Below are 21,170 nucleotides of genomic sequence, written 5' to 3'. Positions count from 1 at the left end.
TAAGGAATTTAAATTTTAGCTTTGTACGTCAACTGCCTGGCCATCCTGTATAGCAACAATACTTTCGCACCGTGCTTTAATTCGGAAACTCAGTTAAACAAAAACATAATTTAAAATATGGTTTTTCCACACAAATAGGTAACACAATAATGGTCACTAACTACGCGGGTAAAAAATCTTTGTTTTGTGATGTCTACTCTGTGTGGAAGCACCGTTTTCATTTTATAGCCAAATCAAATGCTAGAGATATGAGACAAGACCAAGGGCACGGGTATACTCGTAACATGAACTTGTACGTCTTTTTAATTCCCCTGGAATATTATGTTAGCGGATTTAAAAAATACAATACGTCTTTATTCCTAAGTTTAGCTAAACACTAACGCGAAGTGTGTAGAAATTTTTTAAACAATAAAATTGAGAGATTATGACCTGATTTGAATTTAATAAATAACCGCCAAAAGGTGTCTGGCGCAGTAGGGTAAAAAGATGTAAATCAATGGAAAATTATGAAAATTTGTTTACCAGGTTATAATAGGTTTTCATTTGCGCTAGTTTCTTTGATGCGGATCATACAATATAAAAATAACAATATAATTTCTACCACTAAGTGATTTGAAAATACTTAAAATGAAGTAGATCTTCAGTTAGGTACATTACGTATAAATTGACATCTCAGTGTTTTCTCAATTGTCATTCGCATAAATTCGAAATAACTTTTGAATACGTCCAGTACGGCAATATTAATCCATTTTTAGTTCGAGATCACAAACCAAAACAAAAAACTATCGTACATTAAAAATGTTTTGTCTTGCATTATTACAAATTCTACAATATACGGAATTGTATTATTTTTCGTCTAAATATAGCATTTCGGCAATAAATTAAAACAGTACTGAACTTGTACTTGGTAGGTATATTATACTTAGTTTCTGGCCGAACATTTTTTTTATATTTTTCACTTTTGTAATAGGTACCAGTTTTTTTTAATTTTGCTGTGATTTTGTAGAAAATATAATAATGCGTAATGTTATAAGAATTCTGATCTTGAATGTATATCTTCTGTAGCTTTGTTTGTGTCAATTTTACATTTTATAAGAGTAAAACCATTGTGATCATCGTGCAATATATGCTTAGACCTGCTTGTTATTCATACGTCGAATGGACCATAATAACAAGCTTTTTATACAGGGTGTTAGGTAAATGGGTATATGAGCCGACACTAGCCCATGTTAACATGGTCATATAAATGGTATGGTGAAGTCAGAAAATTGATCTTCATTTCAATTTTTTTAATTTTCATACAAATCGGATTTTGTAAAATTTATTTTGTATGAAAATTTAAAAAAATAAAATGATGATATCAAATTTCTGACTTCACCATACCATTTATATGACCATGTTAACATGGGCTAATGTCGGCTCATATACCCATTTACCTAACACCCTGTATATTTTGACTCACTCATTATTATTTAATTTATTTTAGTGATCTATTTGGGTAGTCAAGTAAATTGTAGTATACTAATGCTTACTCGAAAAGGCAACGATTAATATAATTTCATCATATTATTTTAGATTATAAAACAGCGAGTAACAAACAAATGTAATAAATACTACAAATATTTTATGTTGTACCCAACACTTTAGGTACAAAACATGCCAAATAAAGGCGTCGCCCAAAGCGCAGAAAAGGCACAAAATTCATAAGATACTGCGCATAATAATTCATATTATTACGCTACTGCAGTTAGCTAAACGCTACGCTTTGTTCGTCGATTTTAAACACTGCTTAATACCTACATAATGTTATGTAATGAGTCCAATAAATACAATTATTCACTATTTTAACCTTGTAAAATAATCTTACTTATAACTTAATTTTGTGGATGGAAATTTATATTTTTATCCCATGGTTTACATTTTAAACATATTTTTTTTAATATTTAGATTTTGTATTTTTTTGAACGCTAGAGATGTCGACATTTTTATAGAAAGTCTCTGTTAAAAAATGAAAAGACTGAAAATTAACTGTACAGTAGAACGCCGATTATCCGAACGCCGATTAACCGAATCGCCAATTATCCGAATTGGTCCTAAACGTAATATAAAAAATTAAGACCAAGTAATTTTTGTTTTCTTTTGTTGTAACTAGTTGAAACTCGCAGGAGTCTCGATATATTTCAACTGAGCGTTATTGTAGAACTGTAAACACAGTAATAATATAGTTTATAGATGTGTGACGGTTGGTTTTTAACACGTTTTTTCTTTGTTACCAGTCTATGTCCGATTATCCGAATTTTCGATTATCCGAATCGACCCCGGTCCCAATTAATTCGGATAATCGGCGTTCTACTGTAATTATATTCGACGGGGCAACACCCGCACTACACAAATCAAGAAAAGTTCAATTTTATTTAGTGCTGTCAACATCTCTTTCGGTAAGTGAATTTTTAAAGAAAGTTTAAATTTCTAGCTCTGTTTTTAAGTTCCCCAAAAATTCTCAAAAATCATGGCTAGGCTTTATAGCAAGGAATTCAGATTTATCCTTTTAAATTAGTTCACAGGTTTAAGTTCTCCAAAAATCCACTGGCCGAAATCCAGATTGTGGCGGGGCTTTAAGGATTTGATATAAGGACTTTCTTTTTTCGTCGGTAGGCGGTGTATGGTGGTGTGGTGGGCGACTCACTGGCGGTCGACGGTAGCTCACTGGCGGTCGGCGACGGTTGCTCACTGGCGGTCAACGGTGCGCTTGAGCCACTGCGTGAAGTGGCGCAGTTGCCATACGGCGCGAGCGGACTCCTCGCGCAGGCGCGCGTTGTGACGGCGCAGACGACGCACCTGAAGAAAAAACATGATGATTAGCTATCATGTATCAATAGTTATCTATATTATTTCTTCATTTATTAACTATAACAGCGTTGAACTTTTACACTGTAATATACAGTTTCAAACTAAGTATTGGAACAGAAATTACCATGAGGTACAAATAGTTAAAGTGTGGTCTTGTAAACGCACGACCTACGCCCGGGTCAAAACGTTTAATTTGAAAGTGCCCTTAGCCTTTAATGCTCGTTTTCACCATCAATACCTAATTTAAACGAAAACGGGCATAATAGTCGCGTTTTATGAGCGTCATCGGAGTATCGTGATCGTACACATCAGTTGTAATCGGAGGAGTCAAGAGATATCGATAGCCCTATTTTTCGCACACGTATTCTCCCTATTGTTTGGACGCGGTTTGGGGCGTAACAGCCGAGGCTTAGGGAAGGGTACTCGCTGAAAATCAGCGTCGGGAGTCGGGACATGTAGTTTATGTCCCGAGTATCGCTGATCGGGCGCCTTTTTGGCTCGGGATTATGCTGGCCTTCTTCTTTCTTTAATGTACCATTTTTATATTTGTAAATGCCATCGCTTGTCTGGTGCCAAATTAAGATTGTATTATTTACTATTCTCCTCACCTCATCCTCCAAATGGTGGTGTTGCCTCTGGCGCGCGGCCACGTCGGCCTCCAGCGCCGCCACGCGCGCCGCCAGCCCGCAGCCGCACGCCGGCGCCGCCGACACCGCCGCCGACACCGAGCCCGCCGACTCGCTGCGCTGCTGCCGCGGCTCTGGTTCAGGTACCTCCTGCCGAAAAAAAGCATTATTAAAACGTGACTCAGCAATCAGTAGACATGCGTTTATGGTTTGTCATTCTCGGTTGCTTCTCTATGAAAGTGTAATAAAGGCTAGTGATGTCACTGTTTTTCTGTTCCCTTGGAAGGTGGTACACACAATACTCTCATTATTAAAGACTTTTTTGTAAAATATTTAGAAATAAAAAAATATATATTTAAACTTCACATTGATGTGCTAAAATATTGTATTTTATAAGTAAATGCAAATTCAAGCTTACCGTTAATTCAGACCAAGAATCATGGACAGGATCATTTGTCATTGCTTCCAAGGAGGATTCAGTGTTGTCCATGGATGGATATTGATGTTCCTCACAGATCTGAAAACGATCGACCTATGTTACGAGTATGTCGAATACGATGTTATCTTAAATGACACATTTACTGGCGTCAATGTTCTATTTATCATTTTACCTGTTCTTGGCGAGAAAGTAAAGTGCCATATATAGCAATTTTGTTTTATTTTGTAAAATTTGTGTTTAGTTGACTATTCATGTGTAAATAATGGTGGATTATTAAAGTTCGTGAACGTGCATAAGTATAGGTAGGCAAATGAAACAAAACTGTGCAACATCACTTTTCAAGTTTTCTCAATAAGTCCGTGTCAGGTTTCAGTAAAGTGCTACATCTTTACTGAAACATTATGGAATCTCATCTATCATTATTTCATGAATTGAATTCTATTTTATACTTGAACTAGCGGCCGCCTGCGACTTCGTACCCGTGGATCACGTTTAACCCCCTTGGGGGTTGAATTTAGCAAAATACCATCTTAGTGAGCACATACGTTCTAAAAGGAACCCCCATGCAAAATTTGAGACTTCTAGCACTTGTAGTTTCTGAGATTTCGTGATGAGTGAGTCATGCTCGTTTTCACCATCAATCCCTAATTTTTAAGTGACCCCTATGGTAACAAATAACAGGAGTTTGTTTACATAGGGGTACTTAAAAATTAGGGATTGATGGTGAAAACGAGCATCAGTCAATCAGTGACCTTTCGCTTTTATAGATAGACTAGCTGACCCTTGAACTTTGTTCCGCCTTAATGGCAATAAATAAGCAGACTTTTTTTTTATTTCGAACGGGATAAAAAGTATCCTATGTCCTTCTCCTGACTCTAAACTACCTCCCTGACAATTTTCAGCTAAATCGGTTCATCCGTTCTTGAGTTATAAGTGGAGTAACTAACACGACTTTCTTTTATATATATATATATAGAAGATAAGATAAATACTTGACACTGGCTATGTGTACAAACCACACGAAGCCAAACCTGAAAAAAAAAAAAATCATTTTACCTGAAGCATAGCGCGAGTGGCGGTGTGCACTAAAGTGGCCCAGTCCAGCGCAGACGCGTCGGGCAGCGGCAGCGGCGGCGGCGCGCCCGTCGCACCCCCGCCATCGGGTGCACGCCCACTTCCCAACTCGGCGTCCATCAAACGCATCAGCTCCTCCTGGGTAACGGTTCAAATTCAAAATTTCAGTGTTATCATTTACACAAGATTTCATTTTGATCGGTTTAGGTTTGGGATTGGAACCTGTTTAAAATTACATTTTTGAGTAATATATTCTTCTGTATGTTTCAATCTTTCGACAACTGTTAAAACCTTGAAAGAATATCATCATCATCATTCATTTCAGCCGTAGGGCGTTCAGTGCTGTACATCCGCCTCCCACGATTTCCATATTGACCGGTTGATGACGGCCTGCATCTAGCGGTCATCGATCCACATAGAGGGTGGACGTCCTACACCGCTTTAAAGAAATGGCAAAGAAATATTCTTAAAAGGGAACTAATGTGGGAAGAGTAGCCCAAAATCCTCTATTTGGAAATCCTCTGGTAGATGTGAGGGTCGTGTTCCTGCAGCGGAGATGTTAAAAGGAGTCGATAAGAATAATGGTTCCATGGGCTGAAAGACGTAGCGCGGGCAGGCCTCCTACTACGTGGACCGACGATCGGTAAAGGTCGCGGGAAGAACCTGGATGCGGGCAGCGCAGGACCGTTCATTATGGAAAGCCAAAGTGAGGGGCACGCCCCCCAGGTAGGGGTTGCAAGTCCCGGTACTAAGGAGTGTTACTGAATTCCCGGTACCAGGTCTAAGCCAGTACCGGGAAAACCGGGAAATTCGGGAATTTCGGTACCCACGTAAATGGTTATTATTTATTAAAACAAATTACCTAATTTGTACGTAATTTTAATAAAAATGTAAATAAGTTAACAAAAATATTAAACTTTTCTGTTCAGTTCAATTGGTTTGTTACCTTAATAATAAATCAGTCCAAACAGTTACACAACACGACAAAACTAGTTATAAATGCCTATTAAAAATCATAACCGACATATTCATAAAAAGCAACAATCGTTTAATCAACCTATTTTAGTTGAAATATGTTTTCTCACTTTCTTTCAATGTCAAATACTGGCAGCGACAAGAGTTAGAGTAGGCGCACACCGTTGATTTTTAGTTGGCCGATAGTTGTGCCCGATTTTAATTTGTATGAAGAATCGGCCAATATGAAGTGTGCGCACTCCCATACATGCCCATACTGATCAACTGCCCGACTAAACTATCGGCCGACGAAAAATCAACGGTGTGCGCCTACTCTTAGGGACAAAACATAAATTAACTAAATTAGGTTTATAAAAAAACACGCTGTTGAAAGAAATAATAAGTAGTATCTAAGTACAATCAGATAAAACAATCAGTCTTAAAAAGATAGTAATGAATTAGGAACATTAAGTATTAATATTTTTTCATTTGTTGATAGTGTGTACGTAAAAAGATGATGGCATCTAGTCAAAAAATTGTTAGATATTAAAAATAAATTATTGAAGTCCCGAAAGTACCGAAAGTCCCGGGAATTGCATCGTCAGTACCGGAACTAGATAAAGGATTAGATTATCGGGAATTCCCGGGAAAAATGAGTACCGGGATTTCCCGGGAGCAAACCCTAGGAAATCTTTAACGTTTTACATAAATATATTGACTTGGCCATCGCATGAAAACACGTGTAAATTAAATTATTTAGTGCGATGGCCAAGTCAATAATTTATGTAAAACGTTAAAGATTTCCTGGCCTGGACTTGGTATTAACTACATGGATCTCACAACTTTTTACCGTAGAACAACTGAGTTGCGAGACTTGGTTTTTTTGACAAGCATTGTTTTTGATGGGATTCCCATATTAAGACCCTATACGTCTCCGGCGAGCTTAGAGTAATCTCGAGTAAGTGTGACGTATTATAAAGAAACAAAGTAACGCAAGGGAATGCGAGAAAATCCGCACAAAGGAGTAACGAGGCTTAGCTGTAACCCTATAGTATGACCGGTTAAATGAGACCTCGCCTGCGGAACGCGGGGGCACAGGGGCGGGACGAGAACGGGGACCGTGCGGGGTGCGGGCGGGGATGATATAAAAAAGATTAAATTTCATTAGATAGTTCTCAAGATATGTGACGTCACAGTGAAGTGGTTAACGGTAAACAGGTGGTGATAAATTTTGTAATATAAATTATTTTCTAATAAAGAAAATAANATAAATACTTGACACTGGCTATGTGTACAAACCACACGTAGCCAAACCTGAAAAAAAAAATCATTTTACCTGAAGCATAGCGCGAGTGGCGGTGTGCACTAAAGTGGCCCAGTCCAGCGCAGACGCGTCGGGCAGCGGCAGCGGCGGCGGCGCGCCCGTCGCGGGACCGCCCCCGCCCCCTCCCACGCCCCCCTCGGGTGCACGCCCACTTCCCAACTCGGCGTCCATCAAACGCATCAGCTCCTCCTGGGTAAGGGTTCAAATTCCAAATTTCAGTGTTATCATTTACACAAGATTTTATTTTGATCGGTTTAGCTTTGGGATTGGAACCAGTTTAAAATTAAATTTTTGAGTAATTATATTCTTCTGTATGTTTCAATCTTTCGACAACTGTTAAAACCTTGAAAGAATATCATCATCATCATTCATTTCGGCCTTAGGGCGTTCACTGCTGAACATCCGCCTCCCACAATGATTTCCATATTGACCGGTTTTACGAGGTCATCGATCCACAAAGTGGGTGGACGTCCTACGCCTACACCGCTTTAAAGAAATGGCAAAGAAATATTCTTAAAAGGGAACTAATGGGCAAAAATGCCAGCGTAGGGAGAACAGCCCAAAATCCACTATGTAAACACACTGGTATATGTGAGGGTCGTGCTCATGCAGCGGAGATGTTAAAAGGAGTTGATAAGAATAATGGTTCCATGGGCTGAAAGACGTAGCGCGGGCAGGCTTCCTACTACGTGGACCGACGATCGGTAAAGGTCGCGGGAAGAACCTGGATGCGGGCAGCGCAGGACCGTTCATTATGGAAAGCCTTGGGGTAGGCCATAGGTTCCCAAAGTGGGGGGCACGNCTATCCGGTGATCACTACCGGTTTTCACCCTGTTGATCACGGAGACATCGCTAAACATTCGTCGCTTTGTGGTCATAATGAAGTCGATCTCATTTCTCGTGGAACCATCGGGACTCATCCAGGTCCACTTCCTGTGAGGCGGCTTCTGAAAGAAGGAGTTCATCGCATAGAGATTCTCCTTTTCCAGGAACTCGGCCAGCCTCTGTCCCCTGGGGTTCCGTCGCCCATATCCATATTGCCCCACTCTCAGCTCATCATCACCTCGCATGCCCAGTTTAGCGTTGAAGTCCCCCATAACGACATTGAAGTGGGTTTTAGTTGCATGTATGGCCCTACTTATGTCCTCATACATAGCTTCCACTTCTTCATCTGGGTGTGTAGAGGTCGGTGCGTATACCTGGATTACCTTCAACGAGTACCTTTTGGATACTCTGAGTATCAGGTATGCAACCCTGCTCGACACACTTCCGATGGTAATGATGTTGTTAATGAGGGACTTGTGGACGAGAAACCCGACACCACCTTGGGACAGTTGTTCGCCCTCCCGGTAGTAAAGCAGGTTGCCGGATTTCAGGGTTATCGTGTCCTCGCCCTCTCGTCGGACTTCCGATAGCCCTATAATACTCCATCGCAACCTACTTAATTCATCTTCCAGCTCTATAATCTTTTCGTCGGACCTCAGGGTGCGGATGTTGTGTGTTACGAGGGCCAGTTGTCGTTTGTGGTGGTAGCTATTCCTCCTCCGGGGATTCTTAGCACCCCCCGCCCCGTCGTCACCCCAACCGCTACCGTAGTCAGGAACAACGGGGCTGCCGGAGACTGGGGGCCTGGTTTTAGCTCTGCCGTTCATCAGGGGGGGGAGTTGCCAGTACTCGCCACGCTTGGCAGGCGGGTTGGCGAGCGCAGTTTTTTTATAAGGTTTCGCACCTAGACGCTGCTGCCCATCTCGTGCTACAGGATTTAGTCGCCTCTTACGACATGCCTCCTGTTGGCGGTGGGGAATGGTATTCTTTACGGCCGTCCCCACACACGGCACTGAAACGAACGAACGATGGTTGATTACCGTGAGCGAGGTGGTGTTGTCGCGGCGCGCGCGCAGGTGGCGCGGCGAGTCGTCCTGCGAGCGCCGCCGCAGCACCGCCTCCGACACCGGCGACGACTGCGGCGAGCGCCGCGCGCTGCGCCCCGACCCGCCTGCCACACATACAACTTGACAGAGACTAATTTGAAAATTATAAATAACTTGAAAAAATCGAACTGCCTAAGGCGGGAATTGAACCCACGACCTTCCGCTTGCCGGGCGACTGCTCTTCCAACTGAGCTACTTAGACACTGGATGAACCCGTCGAAATTTTCAAGTGTAATACGCTGTTACGGCCAGCGTTTGTTTCATCAATGTTGAGTATACCTACCCTACATCTAACAGAAATATTGTTGCAAACATTTAACTGTCAGTTAAGATGAAATGTTGACAGAGACTGTACCATCGGCAACAGTGTTAACTATCCATTGCCTGTCATGTCGTCTCGTACTATCGCAAAGAATCACCATTTGATTAGAGCGAGAGCAAAAACGGTAATGGATAGTTAACAGTGTGGCCGTGTGTACGGCTTGGGATCAAACATTTTGCAAAAATCATCAAGTAACGATAAAAAATATTTTACATAAATTATGTACAAATTTTAAATGTTGGGTAGTCATAATTGGCCTACAAAATCTCACTAAAACACATTGTAATATAAATTGATATTGTGCTGTGTACTCTCCTTAAATAAATAAATATTTATTTAGTGGCGAATTCTGTATGCGTAAATGCGTAAGTAAAATTATGGGCCAAGAGTTCCCAACCGACTCATTAGCTAGGCCAAACTAACGCATACTTTGGGAATCTCTGAAAACAAATGAAAATAGAGTAGTGGATATGGCAACGACGCTGTACCTAACCTTTATTCAAACATAAATAGTCATGTGACCGCTTCTCGTTCTCCTATGAGTGTCTTCGCAACTGAGGCATTCGTTCGCAAACCTTCATGTCTTGAGTAAGTCGCCACTAGACTCACGCATTCGCAATCGCAGCGATTGCGCGACGCAAACTACTTTCGCGCGACTAAAACCCGGGCACCACTCACTGCGGGCGTCCGTCGCACAGTCGCGACAGCAACATAATTACGCGCGAGCGATAAGGATGGGTAGCTTGGGGTCATTGGACAAAATTCTACGTGCTCGCAGACCAGGCTATAGTTGCTCTCACTCACCAGTTCCGTAGCCGGAGCTGTCGGAGCGCGGCGGCGAGTGCGCGGGCGGCGCGCGGCGGGCGCGGGCCGGCTGCTGCGCGTCGGCGCGCGCGACCACGCTGTCGTTCGCACCCGCCACTGGACTGGTGCATTCGCAGCCGCAGCGGTTGCTCGACGCGAACGTTACTGCCACCTGGGTGGACAGAAATTAATCAGTTTAATTCATACACCAAACAAATATTGCGAATTCATAACGATGCAAGACCATGTGCTCGCTGCATATACAGTTATCTCCTAACACACCGCTTAAACCGAGCTGCATTTGAATTCTGCCCACAACTTTTTGAAACCACTATAGCCGAACGGTAAAGGGGTCGGACTGGCCGACATCCGACTTGGGTTCGAATCCTGCCGCCTCACGACTATTGAGGTGAGCCCACTCGTAACACAAGCATATTTAGCTTAGTACGAGGGCCTAACGGGACTTACAAATTACTAGTATTCTAAAAAAAATCAAACTTACCGTAACTGGATCCGAGGTCTTAAGCAAGTCGACCAGCTGGTCGTGGTGTAGAGCCACCACGGCCGCGCGGCACACTTCCAGCAGTCGCGCGCCGCGCCTGATGCCGGCGCGCGCCGCGCACCCGCCGCCCTCTACCGCCGTCACCAAGCCGTCCGGTTGGACGTGGAATCCTGGAACGATTGTATGTTTTGTTGAAACGTAATCAAAAAGGTATCAAATTATTTAGTTTCAAGTATAACGCCGGGTTTCCAGCGCGTGTTTTGCCCTACAATCATCATGTCATTACAAAAAATGTCCTACACAATCAACAAAAACATCGACCACATTCAACATTTTTTGTAGAAAGAATGTTGTTTATGTGCGCCATGTGTGCTCTGAAAATGGCCTATAAGAAATTGATTTTCCAAATTCTATTCTTATCTCCATTTGTTGTTAAATCACGGTTATTCAACTGTTTCATTAATAAAGTCAACAGATATTTCTACACATAAGTGGACTATTTAGAAAATGAATGGCCTTCCGTTACGCGACATCAGCAACATCAAACAGATTTGTTTTCATTTTAATTTCTACCTCGGTATATTTGTTAAGTAAATTCTTTTTGACTTGTCAGAATTTTTTGGGATCTTATTTATACGAGTCATCGTAGGTGTCTTAGAGGTAGGTTCTTAAACCTACAGAAATGGTTGCAAAACATTCTGAGAGTGTATCTTGTGTCCTGCAACTTCGATAAGGAACTTCTCCCTAGAATGCTAAGGCCACGCTAAAGCTGGTGATGATTATGACGATGACGACTACTGCACATAGCACACTACTACATGACTACTACACAGTAGGGGTGACATTATAATAGTAACATATGACGTGACAGAGTATACAAGTCAGAAGCACATTCGTTGACGTACGACGTCACAGAAACATCCTCCCGCCCGTGCCGCTCCCATACCTCAAGCACTGACTGAGTTAAGCCACCTATAGCCAGGAAATCTAAAAAGTGGTTGCAAAATATTAGCACATCCTATGAGGGTGGCCTATGTCTTGCAAATGACTTTTAAGGGCTGTTGTTTTTGATGATGACGCGTCATTAGTGACGGTCTATTCCACTTTGATCACCAGGATTTGATCACCCAGGTGATCAAAGTGGATTCCAGGAGACATTTTGGTGTCTTTTGATCACCCATGGGTAAGATCACGCCACGCTGGCCAGGCGCCGCAGCAGCGCGTCGTGCCCGCGGCGGCAGTACACTGCTGATGACGACACTAGCACTACGTACCCAGCTGCGAGGCGGCGCCGCGCTCCAGCGTGAGCTCGTGCAGCGCGCGCGCGTGCGGCGGCGCCACGCTGGCCAGGCGCCGCAGCAGCGCGTCGTGCCCGCGGCGGCAGTACACTGCTGATGACGACACTAGCACTACGTACCCAGCTGCGAGGCGGCGCCGCGCTCCAGCGTGAGCTCGTGCAGCGCGCGCGCGTGCGGCGGCGCCACGCTGGCCAGGCGCCGCAGCAGCGCGTCGTGCCCGCGGCGGCAGTACACTGCTGATGACGACACTAGCACTACGTACCCAGCTGCGAGGCGGCGCCGCGCTCCAGCGTGAGCTCGTGCAGCGCGCGCGCGTGCGGCGGCGCCACGCTGGCCAGGCGCCGCAGCAGCGCGTCGTGCCCGCGGCGGCAGTACACTGCTGATGACGACACTAGCACTACGTACCCAGCTGCGAGGCGGCGCCGCGCTCCAGCGTGAGCTCGTGCAGCGCGCGCGCGTGCGGCGGCGCCACGCTGGCCAGGCGCCGCAGCAGCGCGTCGTGCCCGCGGCGGCAGTACACTGCTGATGACGACACTAGCACTACGTACCCAGCTGCGAGGCGGCGCCGCGCTCCAGCGTGAGCTCGTGCAGCGCGCGCGCGTGCGGCGGCGCCACGCTGGCCAGGCGCCGCAGCAGCGCGTCGTGCCCGCGGCGGCAGTACACTGCTGATGACGACACTAGCACTACGTACCCAGCTGCGAGGCGGCGCCGCGCTCCAGCGTGAGCTCGTGCAGCGCGCGCGCGTGCGGCGGCGCCACGCTGGCCAGGCGCCGCAGCAGCGCGTCGTGGCCGCCGCGCACGCGCACGCTCTCGCCGCGGTGGTAGTACACGCGCGTCCAGCCGCCGCTCACCACCCAGCCTGAAGTCATCAACGTTATTTAGCATCATCTGCCAAAAGTAGGTCTCGAAGCGTTGGTTGGCGCCCGTTCCAGATGTTCGACGAGGGCGTATGGCGGCGGGTGCCTTTTAATGAACTCGCTGCCCCACGCAGCGTTTGTGGAAACCCTACGGGTTACCTACGGCGTCTGCGCCATAGTGCGCTACTCATACTATTTTTCGATACTGACACGCGTACGAGCGCCCGCGCGAGTTTTAGAGCGCTTAAGTTCAAAACGGTTTTCTATAAGTCTTTTATTATTTTTAAGACTACAATTTTTAGATACTATTTTAACAATCTATACAAATAAACACATTTTTGACTTTGGAAAAATCGAATCAAACAAACTTACCCAGTAAAGAATTGGTCGGCAAAACCAAGATGATCTGTCGAGTGCTGTCTTCGACTAACACAACGCTATCGGCCGAGACGCCCATCATGCAATCTAATAACGTGCCGCCGGCACCTTCATCCTGGACTTGTACCTAAAATATAAATAGTAAGTAGAATAATAATTATCCAATTAAATAAGGTTTTAGAGCAAAACAAGTCTGGTAAACTTACGTGAAAACACAGTGCACCGCCAACTAAGACATCGGTAGTGCAATTCTCAACACGCGGCAAAACCGTATTGTTGTTGGAGTTGTTCCCGCTTTTCATCAACAGTGATGAAAATATAGCTGCGAAGGAATATGAAAATGTGTTGTTATTTTTTTATTATTAATATTACAACCTAGGTATTATATAAATTTATCTTAAATAAAGATTGATAATATAAATAATTATGTACTTACAAAATTTTTGGCCTGTTTCCACTGTTGTAGCCGTCACGTAGTTTTTCGACAAATCTTTTAAATATTCCTGTCGTGTACGTGTGGCCATTGTACAGAATTTTGGCGACTGAATTGCTGCATTCTCGCCATTAATTACCTGAAAAAATATTAATTATCGTCAAAATAATAATTTATTTTATGTTCATCATGCATTTTTGAAACTGTGTAGATACGATGACTTACCTTACTTAAAAGTAAATCAGTGAAAGCTTCACCCTTTGGATACACTGCTCCATCTTTGATTGGAGGCCCAAATAAAGGCACTTCTTTTGCACGACTTACAGCTATACTGTAATGCGTGTTCTCCGTGCACGGATCTATCGCTCGAACCACAACAAAAACGTGTTGGAATTGAGAGCGAATATTCCGCGGCGTAAATGGCGCAGCACCTGGTTCTTGGAAGACAATAGTTACTATGTCGTTGCCTATATGTCGCTTTCTCAACAACTGCTGTCTATTATGTGGTGTATATGGAAGCATTGTCGAAACGTGAAACATTATCTCACAACCCTGGTATGTCGTATACACTGAATAGAGGCCTGTTGAATCGGTGCGATTGTCGAGACCCGCTTTATATTTCTCAAAGTCTTTTAATCGAACGGTCTGTCCTAACATTTGCAGGAATTCGACGAAAGCGGGACCCGCTTCCTGGTTGTTATACATTTCTTCTTCGGTAGCTTGGCCGCTTTTGCAATACATAACGCCGACTTTGTAGTGTCGGGTTACGCATTGTTCGTCCAGCCGAAGTAGCTGTTCCTCTGCTCCACTGTTAGGTACACCTAACCTGAAAAGGTACATTTTGTCATTTAACAAACCGATCAATACCGCAAAAAGTTGGATCAAACTGTATTTTTTTATTTCTTACCTCAAACAACCCAACTGCATTTCAGGTGCGACATAGTCCAAAACCTCTTTCGTGCAGTATGTAGCGCTGTTGTTGCTTGGCTTTACGGTAGGCAGCGCATCTTCAAGCACAGATCCCCGAAGAGTCAGCAACTCCGAAGTTCGTATTATGAGCCGGTACTGCCAGGCGAGCTGGGAAGCCGGCACAGACGCGTCGCCACCACCTCTACGTAATTCCACACGTTCTTTTTTTATGGAAATGGCTATAGGTCCTAGACTTTCGTCCATGCCAAACCAGTTTTGGTGAGCTACAAAAATAAATTAGACTTAGTATGGATATAGCTTGGGTTCCAGGGAAAAACATGGGACAGTTTTTTTTTCCTGGTTATTGAAAGGAGGATAAGCGCGTGCAAAATGCATAGGTACTTTGTAAAAAATACTTACGTTGATTATAGAAATAGTTCCTATAATATAACGCGCCTAAGTCTTGGCTCTCAACAGGCAGTGGCGTGAGGACCCTGGCGAAGGGGCAGCCGTGTCGCCAATGGGTGTGTCCCGGCGGAAACTCCAGTACTGAGAGCCCGTAAGCGGCGCGGGGCCGGTGCCACCCTCCGGTCTGGCCGGGTATGGCACCACGAGCGGTTCTCCAGCACAGCGACACACAACGCTCTTCTTCACCTAAGAAAAATACAAAATTGTGCATCAGATTACGCCGATGAATTTCTTTTCGAATCGTGCGGAAAAAGTACTAAATGTAGATTAGACAAACAGAAATAATTATAACTTTTCAGTAGGAAGTTACTAAATCACTGTTTCAACCATCCATACTCAATATTATAAATGAAATAATTTTGTCTGTCTGTTACCTTTTCACACTTAATTCAGTGAATCAGGTTGGAGTCTAGGAAAAATGTGGGATAGTTTATCCCGATTTTTAAAAGTCTTTCTGAACGAAACCAACGCGCGAAACCGGGAGCAAAAGCTGGTTTAATTATCTACAATACCAGATTAGTAGCAGTGTGTTTTCCTAACGTTTAATTAAATCCATAATGTGCTTGGTTGTGAATCATTCTTAACTGTGTGGAATGTTAGCCACATTAACTCACATAAGCTGATTTATCAATGATGATAGAAATGAAAGTGCAATTACTTCATTCCTAAGAAATCTTGATCACATTTTGCACAGTCTATGGACATGGATTATAGTAATTACACAAGTTTGGATTAAGTGAGGTACTATTATTATAAACATTTAAAGAAAATAGTAAAATATTGAAATTGCAGAATAATTTTAATGAGTTATTAATTAATGAAACCTAATAAATATAAAATTGAATTGCTGACAAATAAATAATAATGCTTATTACAATTGATTTTTAAATTGAAATGAAATTAATTGATATGTTTTCCGGTTTTTATGTGCTACTGCTCATTTTGTTTTCATTTAAAATATGTTACATTCATAGCCAAATCAAATAAATTTTGTGGAGACAATAATTGAAGTAGGAAATATTAACGGTCTGAGGTGTAATGAAGCATTGCTGTACAATTATGTGACAAAAGTCAAATAATAATACAATGGAGTCACAGTAAAGTTTGAACATCAAGAATTTTTTGATAGTTTCCAAGTTATAGTCTAAAAATATTTAAACATTCCCTGACCTTTCTTAATTTTTCAAATAATTATGTAGGAGATACCATAATTTAAATGTGTATAATATGGCCACATAGGTACATCAATGTTATTCATATGTTCATACCTATCTTTAGAATGAACAATACCTTTCTCAGTAAATAACATCATGTTTGATACAAGAAAACTGTATACCAATAGTATTCAGCATATTAGTCATAAATAATAATGGATGCTCCAAGAACAATAATAATGTGAGAGCTGAATTTGTATGTCACCTTATTCACAGGTGACACAATGGCAATTCTATAGAAGATTAGCATGGTTAAAGGAAAATAGTATTGTGTATGACACATTATATTGTTTATATGCCAGTTATTTACAAACCAGCATACCACAAAATGTATTTTTTACTGAATTAATTATCAGTATTTTTGTGTAGGATAAATGTATTTTAATTAAAGAGATATTGAATACCTGTACGAAGCTAATTTTTATTGTTACATATAATGTTAAAATGTATGTATGCCTTATAGAACAATCACAGCTATTGCTATTATTCATCAAATAGGTAGCTTGTACATAATGTAGTTACAAATAAAGTAAAAATAATAAAAACAAAGTTGTCTATCTCAAAATGTTATTGGCTCATTCTAATCTACGTTATTATTATGTCATTGAGAGGACATTTAGCAGATAAGTGTTTATTAATTTTCTTCATAATAAACACATTTGCAGGTTCACAGGTGTTCTGGATAGTTTTGGAATCGCCAATACCTTTAACTTAGGTAAGCGTAGTTAAAATCTTATACTTACCTGGTTATTTTACTTTAGATAAGTCTTAGTACCTAAATAATTCATTTGTTCGTTCGTTTCAGCCAAATGACGTCAACTGCTGGGGAAAGGCCTCCACCAAGGTTTTCCACAAGGACCGGAATGAACTAAATAATTACAATGATAATTTTCAAGACATTCTGAAATTTCAAAGTCTTCCAAGGGCTCAGAAAAGCGTGTAAAATAATAAAAATGATAATGTCTTACCTCCCAACTCATTTCTAAAGAATGGGCAGCTTTCAAGCAGTTCATTTGATCTTCCATCTCCAGTATCAGGTACAGCATCTTCACCTGGTGGTAAACCTTTTGTTGCCAGCAAGGACGCAGCTGAGGNAAAGTGCAATTACTTCATTCCTAAGAAATCTTGATCACATTTCGCACAGTCTATGGACATGGATTATAGTAATTACACAAGTTTGAATTAAGTGAGGTACTATTATTATAAAGATTTAAAGAAAATAGTAAAATATTGAAATTGCAGAATAATTTTAATGAGTTATCAATTAATGAAACCTAATAAATCTAAAATAGAATTGCTGACAAATAAATAATAATGCTTATTACAATTGATTTTTAAATTGAAATTAAATTAATTGATATGTTTTCCGGTTTTTATGTGCTACTACTCATTTTGTTTTCATTTAAAATATGTACATTCATAGTCCAATCAAATAAATTTTGTGAAGACAATTTAAGTAGGAAATATTAATGGTCTGAGGTGTAATGAAGCATTGCTGTACAATTATGTGACAAAAGTCAAAGAATAAGACAATGGAGTCACAGTAAAGTTTTGAACATCAATAATTTTTTGATAGTTTCCAAGTTATAGTCTAAAAAAATATTTAAACATTCCCTGACCTTCCATAGTTTTTCAAATAATATCATGAATTATATGTAGGAGATATCATAATTTTTTGTTGAAATGTGTATACCTACCTAATATGGCCACATAGTACATCAATGTTATTCATAAAATATGTTCATACCTATCTTTAGAATGAACAATACCTTTCTCAGTAAATAACCTCATGTTTGATACAAGAAAACTGTATACCAATAGTATTCAGCATATTAGTCATAAATAATAATGGATGCTCCAAGAACAATAATAATGTGAGAGCTGAATTTGTATGTCACCTTATTCACAGGTGACACAATGGCAATTCTATAGTAGATTAGCATGGTTAAAGGAAAATAGAATTGTTTATATGCCAGTTATTTACAAACCAGCATTAGATAATATATACCACAAAGTGTATGATTTTTTTTATTGAATTAATTATCAGTATTGTTGTGTAGGATGAATGTATTTTAATTAAAGAGATATTGAATACCTGTATGAAGCTAATTTTTATTGTTAAATATAATGTTAAAATGTATGTATGCTTTATAGAACAATCACAGCTATTGCTGTTATTCATCAAATAGGTAGCCTGTATGTACAGTAGAATCTCGATTATCCGGACTCATTCTTCACAGTTTCTAATTACCGATTCCGGGTCTGGACCCATAAAAACCGAAGGCGCCGCCACCGTAACATGGTACGGGCGTCTTCTTAGTTCATTGTTAAAAGAAATGGATGACCAATGGTCTAAAATTTAGATTTTTAGACTCTAAAATGATGTATTGAAAACCCTTTCTATTGTAAAAAGTTAATTATTGATTGATTTTACTTTGAAATCAATTATCCGGAACCCCCTACCCCTGGTTTTAATTGATCCGGATAATCGGGATTCTACTGTAGTTACAAATACAAGTATACATAATAATAACAAATTGTCTATCTCGAAATGTTATTGGCCCATTCTATTCTACGTTATTATTATGTCACTGAGAGGACAGTTAGCAGATAGGTAAGTGTTTATTAATTTTCTTCATAATAAACACAATTGCACATTCACAGATGTTCTGGATAGTTTTGGTACCGCCAATACCTTAGCACCTAGTTAAAATCTTATATTTACCTGGTTATTTTACTTTAGTTAAGTCTTAGTACCTAAATAATTCATTTGTTCGTTTGTTTTAGCCAAATGACTTCAACTGCTGGATAAAGGCCTCCCCCAAAGTATTCCACAATGAATGGAATGAACAAAATAATTACAATGATATTTTTTGTGTAAAATAATAAAATTTATAATGTCTTACCTCCCAACTCATTTCTAAAGAATGGACAGCTTTCAAGCAGTTCATTTGATCTTCCATCTCCAGTATCAGGTACTGAATCTTCACCTGGTGGTAAACCTTTTGTTGCCAGCAAGGACGCAGCTGAAGCTCCGGTGGTAGTGTTGCGACGTCTACTAAGCAATGCACCTCTGATCTCCGCTGCATAACTTAAGTTGGCCATAAGTGACTGACAGTCATAATGAGCAAATTGCTTTCTTTTGGTACATTCAGTGAGAGCCGAAATGGCTCCTTCGTCAAGTGTTTGTCGTGATATAGCAGGTGTTTGACCACCCCATAGTTTGTTGAGTTTGAGACGGGGTTTGGGACTTGCACTCGTACGAGGCTGTGGGCCGTCTGCGTGGTCGCTACTGAGTACATCGGTGAGGCGGTCAGTCGCGCGCGCTATCCCAGGAGGCTTGTCTGACGTAGAAACTACGTTGTAATTGTGCACCATCGCAGGTAGCCGTTCGCAGCCTCCCCCAATCACGTCGATTGAACCGTGACTTCCATATTCTCTACGTAGGCCGTTACTCGATGGCTGATCACTATAAATCAAGTCGAGGCTAGAATTGCTACGGTACATAACATCTCTGGCTTCCTTCCTTCTGTGATCTGGAGCGTACATGGCATTATTTGCTTTGCATACTTTTAAGACGAGGCAGCATGAATAGTATAAAGACTTCGCTAGCTACACATTATTTAGGATCCCTTAGAATAAATTTATCACCACGAAGATACAACAACACAACATTGATCATTGTGAAATGAACTGACACCAATCTCCGACTTATTTACAAAAACACACCAACTTATGTAAAACTAGAATCCAATCGTTTGTAATTTGTACATTGAGATCTGCTTTTGTGATTATTTTCGTTGGTACAATTTATATTAAAGAATTATTGTGAAAACTTAGAAAAAACTCGCGAGTAAAAAGTCAATCAACTCATCAACTGCACTGCACAGATTATGCCAAATGCCACAGACTAAAAAAATCACACATTTCAATCATAGACAATTATTTCTTATTATCTGTGAAATAGTAGTGATGTAACTGTTTATTATAGGAATTAAAACCGGTTTTCTGTTTCCGTTTACGGTTATTTTATTTAGTCATGGCAGTCATGGTTATGGCACAGAATTATACGTATAGATGACCCACGCTGAACTGTCCCGCCAAACTCAATGACAGGGGGGTGCTACCATCGTTCAACCACGGTAATACTATCTATACAGTATTCTAACTCGGCCATATTTTTGAAATAAATGTCAACAGCCCCGCGGTACGTCACGGTATGACAACATGCGATAGGGCTGCTCACCTATAGTACCCATTCAAATTACATCTGTCCACTAAGAATTTCTATCTAGTTTTGTGATTGTAATTTTTCTTTTATTTAGACAAACAAAATACTTTGTGAATGGAATAGGATAAAAATGCGTATTGTTTTGTGATTAGTAGATTTAATTTTGAAAAATATACTAAAATAATTTTGAATCTACTATTTTCATTTTCATTTCAAATCGAACTGACTGAAAATGACCATTTCTGACAGTTAATGACTAGTTTTTGACAAATTTGATCGTTTAAGACGGTCAGTCAAATTCAACCACCTTAGACATTTTCAACACTAGGCCATCCGTTCGGCACATTCGCGACACCCCTAACTTTTGGATCTCGACCACGTCCCGTGATTTGAAATTCGAAGGAAAACTCGCGTTTCGTCGGTTTATATGTAGTTACAATACTGTATGATATTATTACCGTGGTTCAACTATATGGATTCCAACATGGCAAAAATCTGAACCAGCGATCCGGTATTGACGGTGGCGCCCCACTGTCAATGTCATCGACAGGACAGT

At 41.1% G+C, this 21,170-nt stretch overlaps 1 protein-coding gene across 2 annotated transcripts; it reads right to left on the bottom strand.

Moving 5' to 3' along the window:
- Positions 1-2,357: 2,357 nt before the first annotated feature.
- On the bottom strand, positions 2,358-20,248 carry LOC114353414 (signal-induced proliferation-associated 1-like protein 1). Of its 2 annotated transcripts, XM_028305415.1 has the most exons (16): positions 19,415-20,248; positions 17,352-17,476; positions 15,122-15,355; positions 14,700-14,985; positions 14,018-14,618; positions 13,796-13,931; positions 13,566-13,681; positions 13,354-13,486; positions 12,816-12,983; positions 10,827-10,996; positions 10,325-10,496; positions 9,133-9,263; positions 4,972-5,127; positions 3,895-3,993; positions 3,459-3,626; positions 2,358-2,838 (listed from the first exon to the last, which is right to left on the bottom strand). In XM_028305415.1, exons 1-16 carry the CDS (start codon positions 19,930-19,932, stop codon positions 2,728-2,730), a joined length of 3,324 nt encoding a protein of 1,107 aa, XP_028161216.1. In that variant the 5' UTR covers positions 19,933-20,248; the 3' UTR covers positions 2,358-2,727. The 2 variants fall into 2 exon arrangements, with proteins under 2 accessions (XP_028161216.1, XP_028161217.1); XM_028305416.1 differs by lacking the exon at positions 17,352-17,476 and having other exon boundaries at positions 19,290-20,248.
- Positions 20,249-21,170: the final 922 nt, after the last annotated feature.

The sequence above is a fragment of the Ostrinia furnacalis genome, unplaced genomic scaffold (genome assembly GCF_004193835.3).
Source record: "Ostrinia furnacalis isolate ACB-3 unplaced genomic scaffold, ASM419383v2 OfSCF1657, whole genome shotgun sequence".
NCBI lineage: Eukaryota > Metazoa > Arthropoda > Insecta > Lepidoptera > Crambidae > Ostrinia > Ostrinia furnacalis.
Note: the sequence above shows the minus strand (reverse complement) of the source record. Positions and strands in the feature narration are given on the sequence as shown.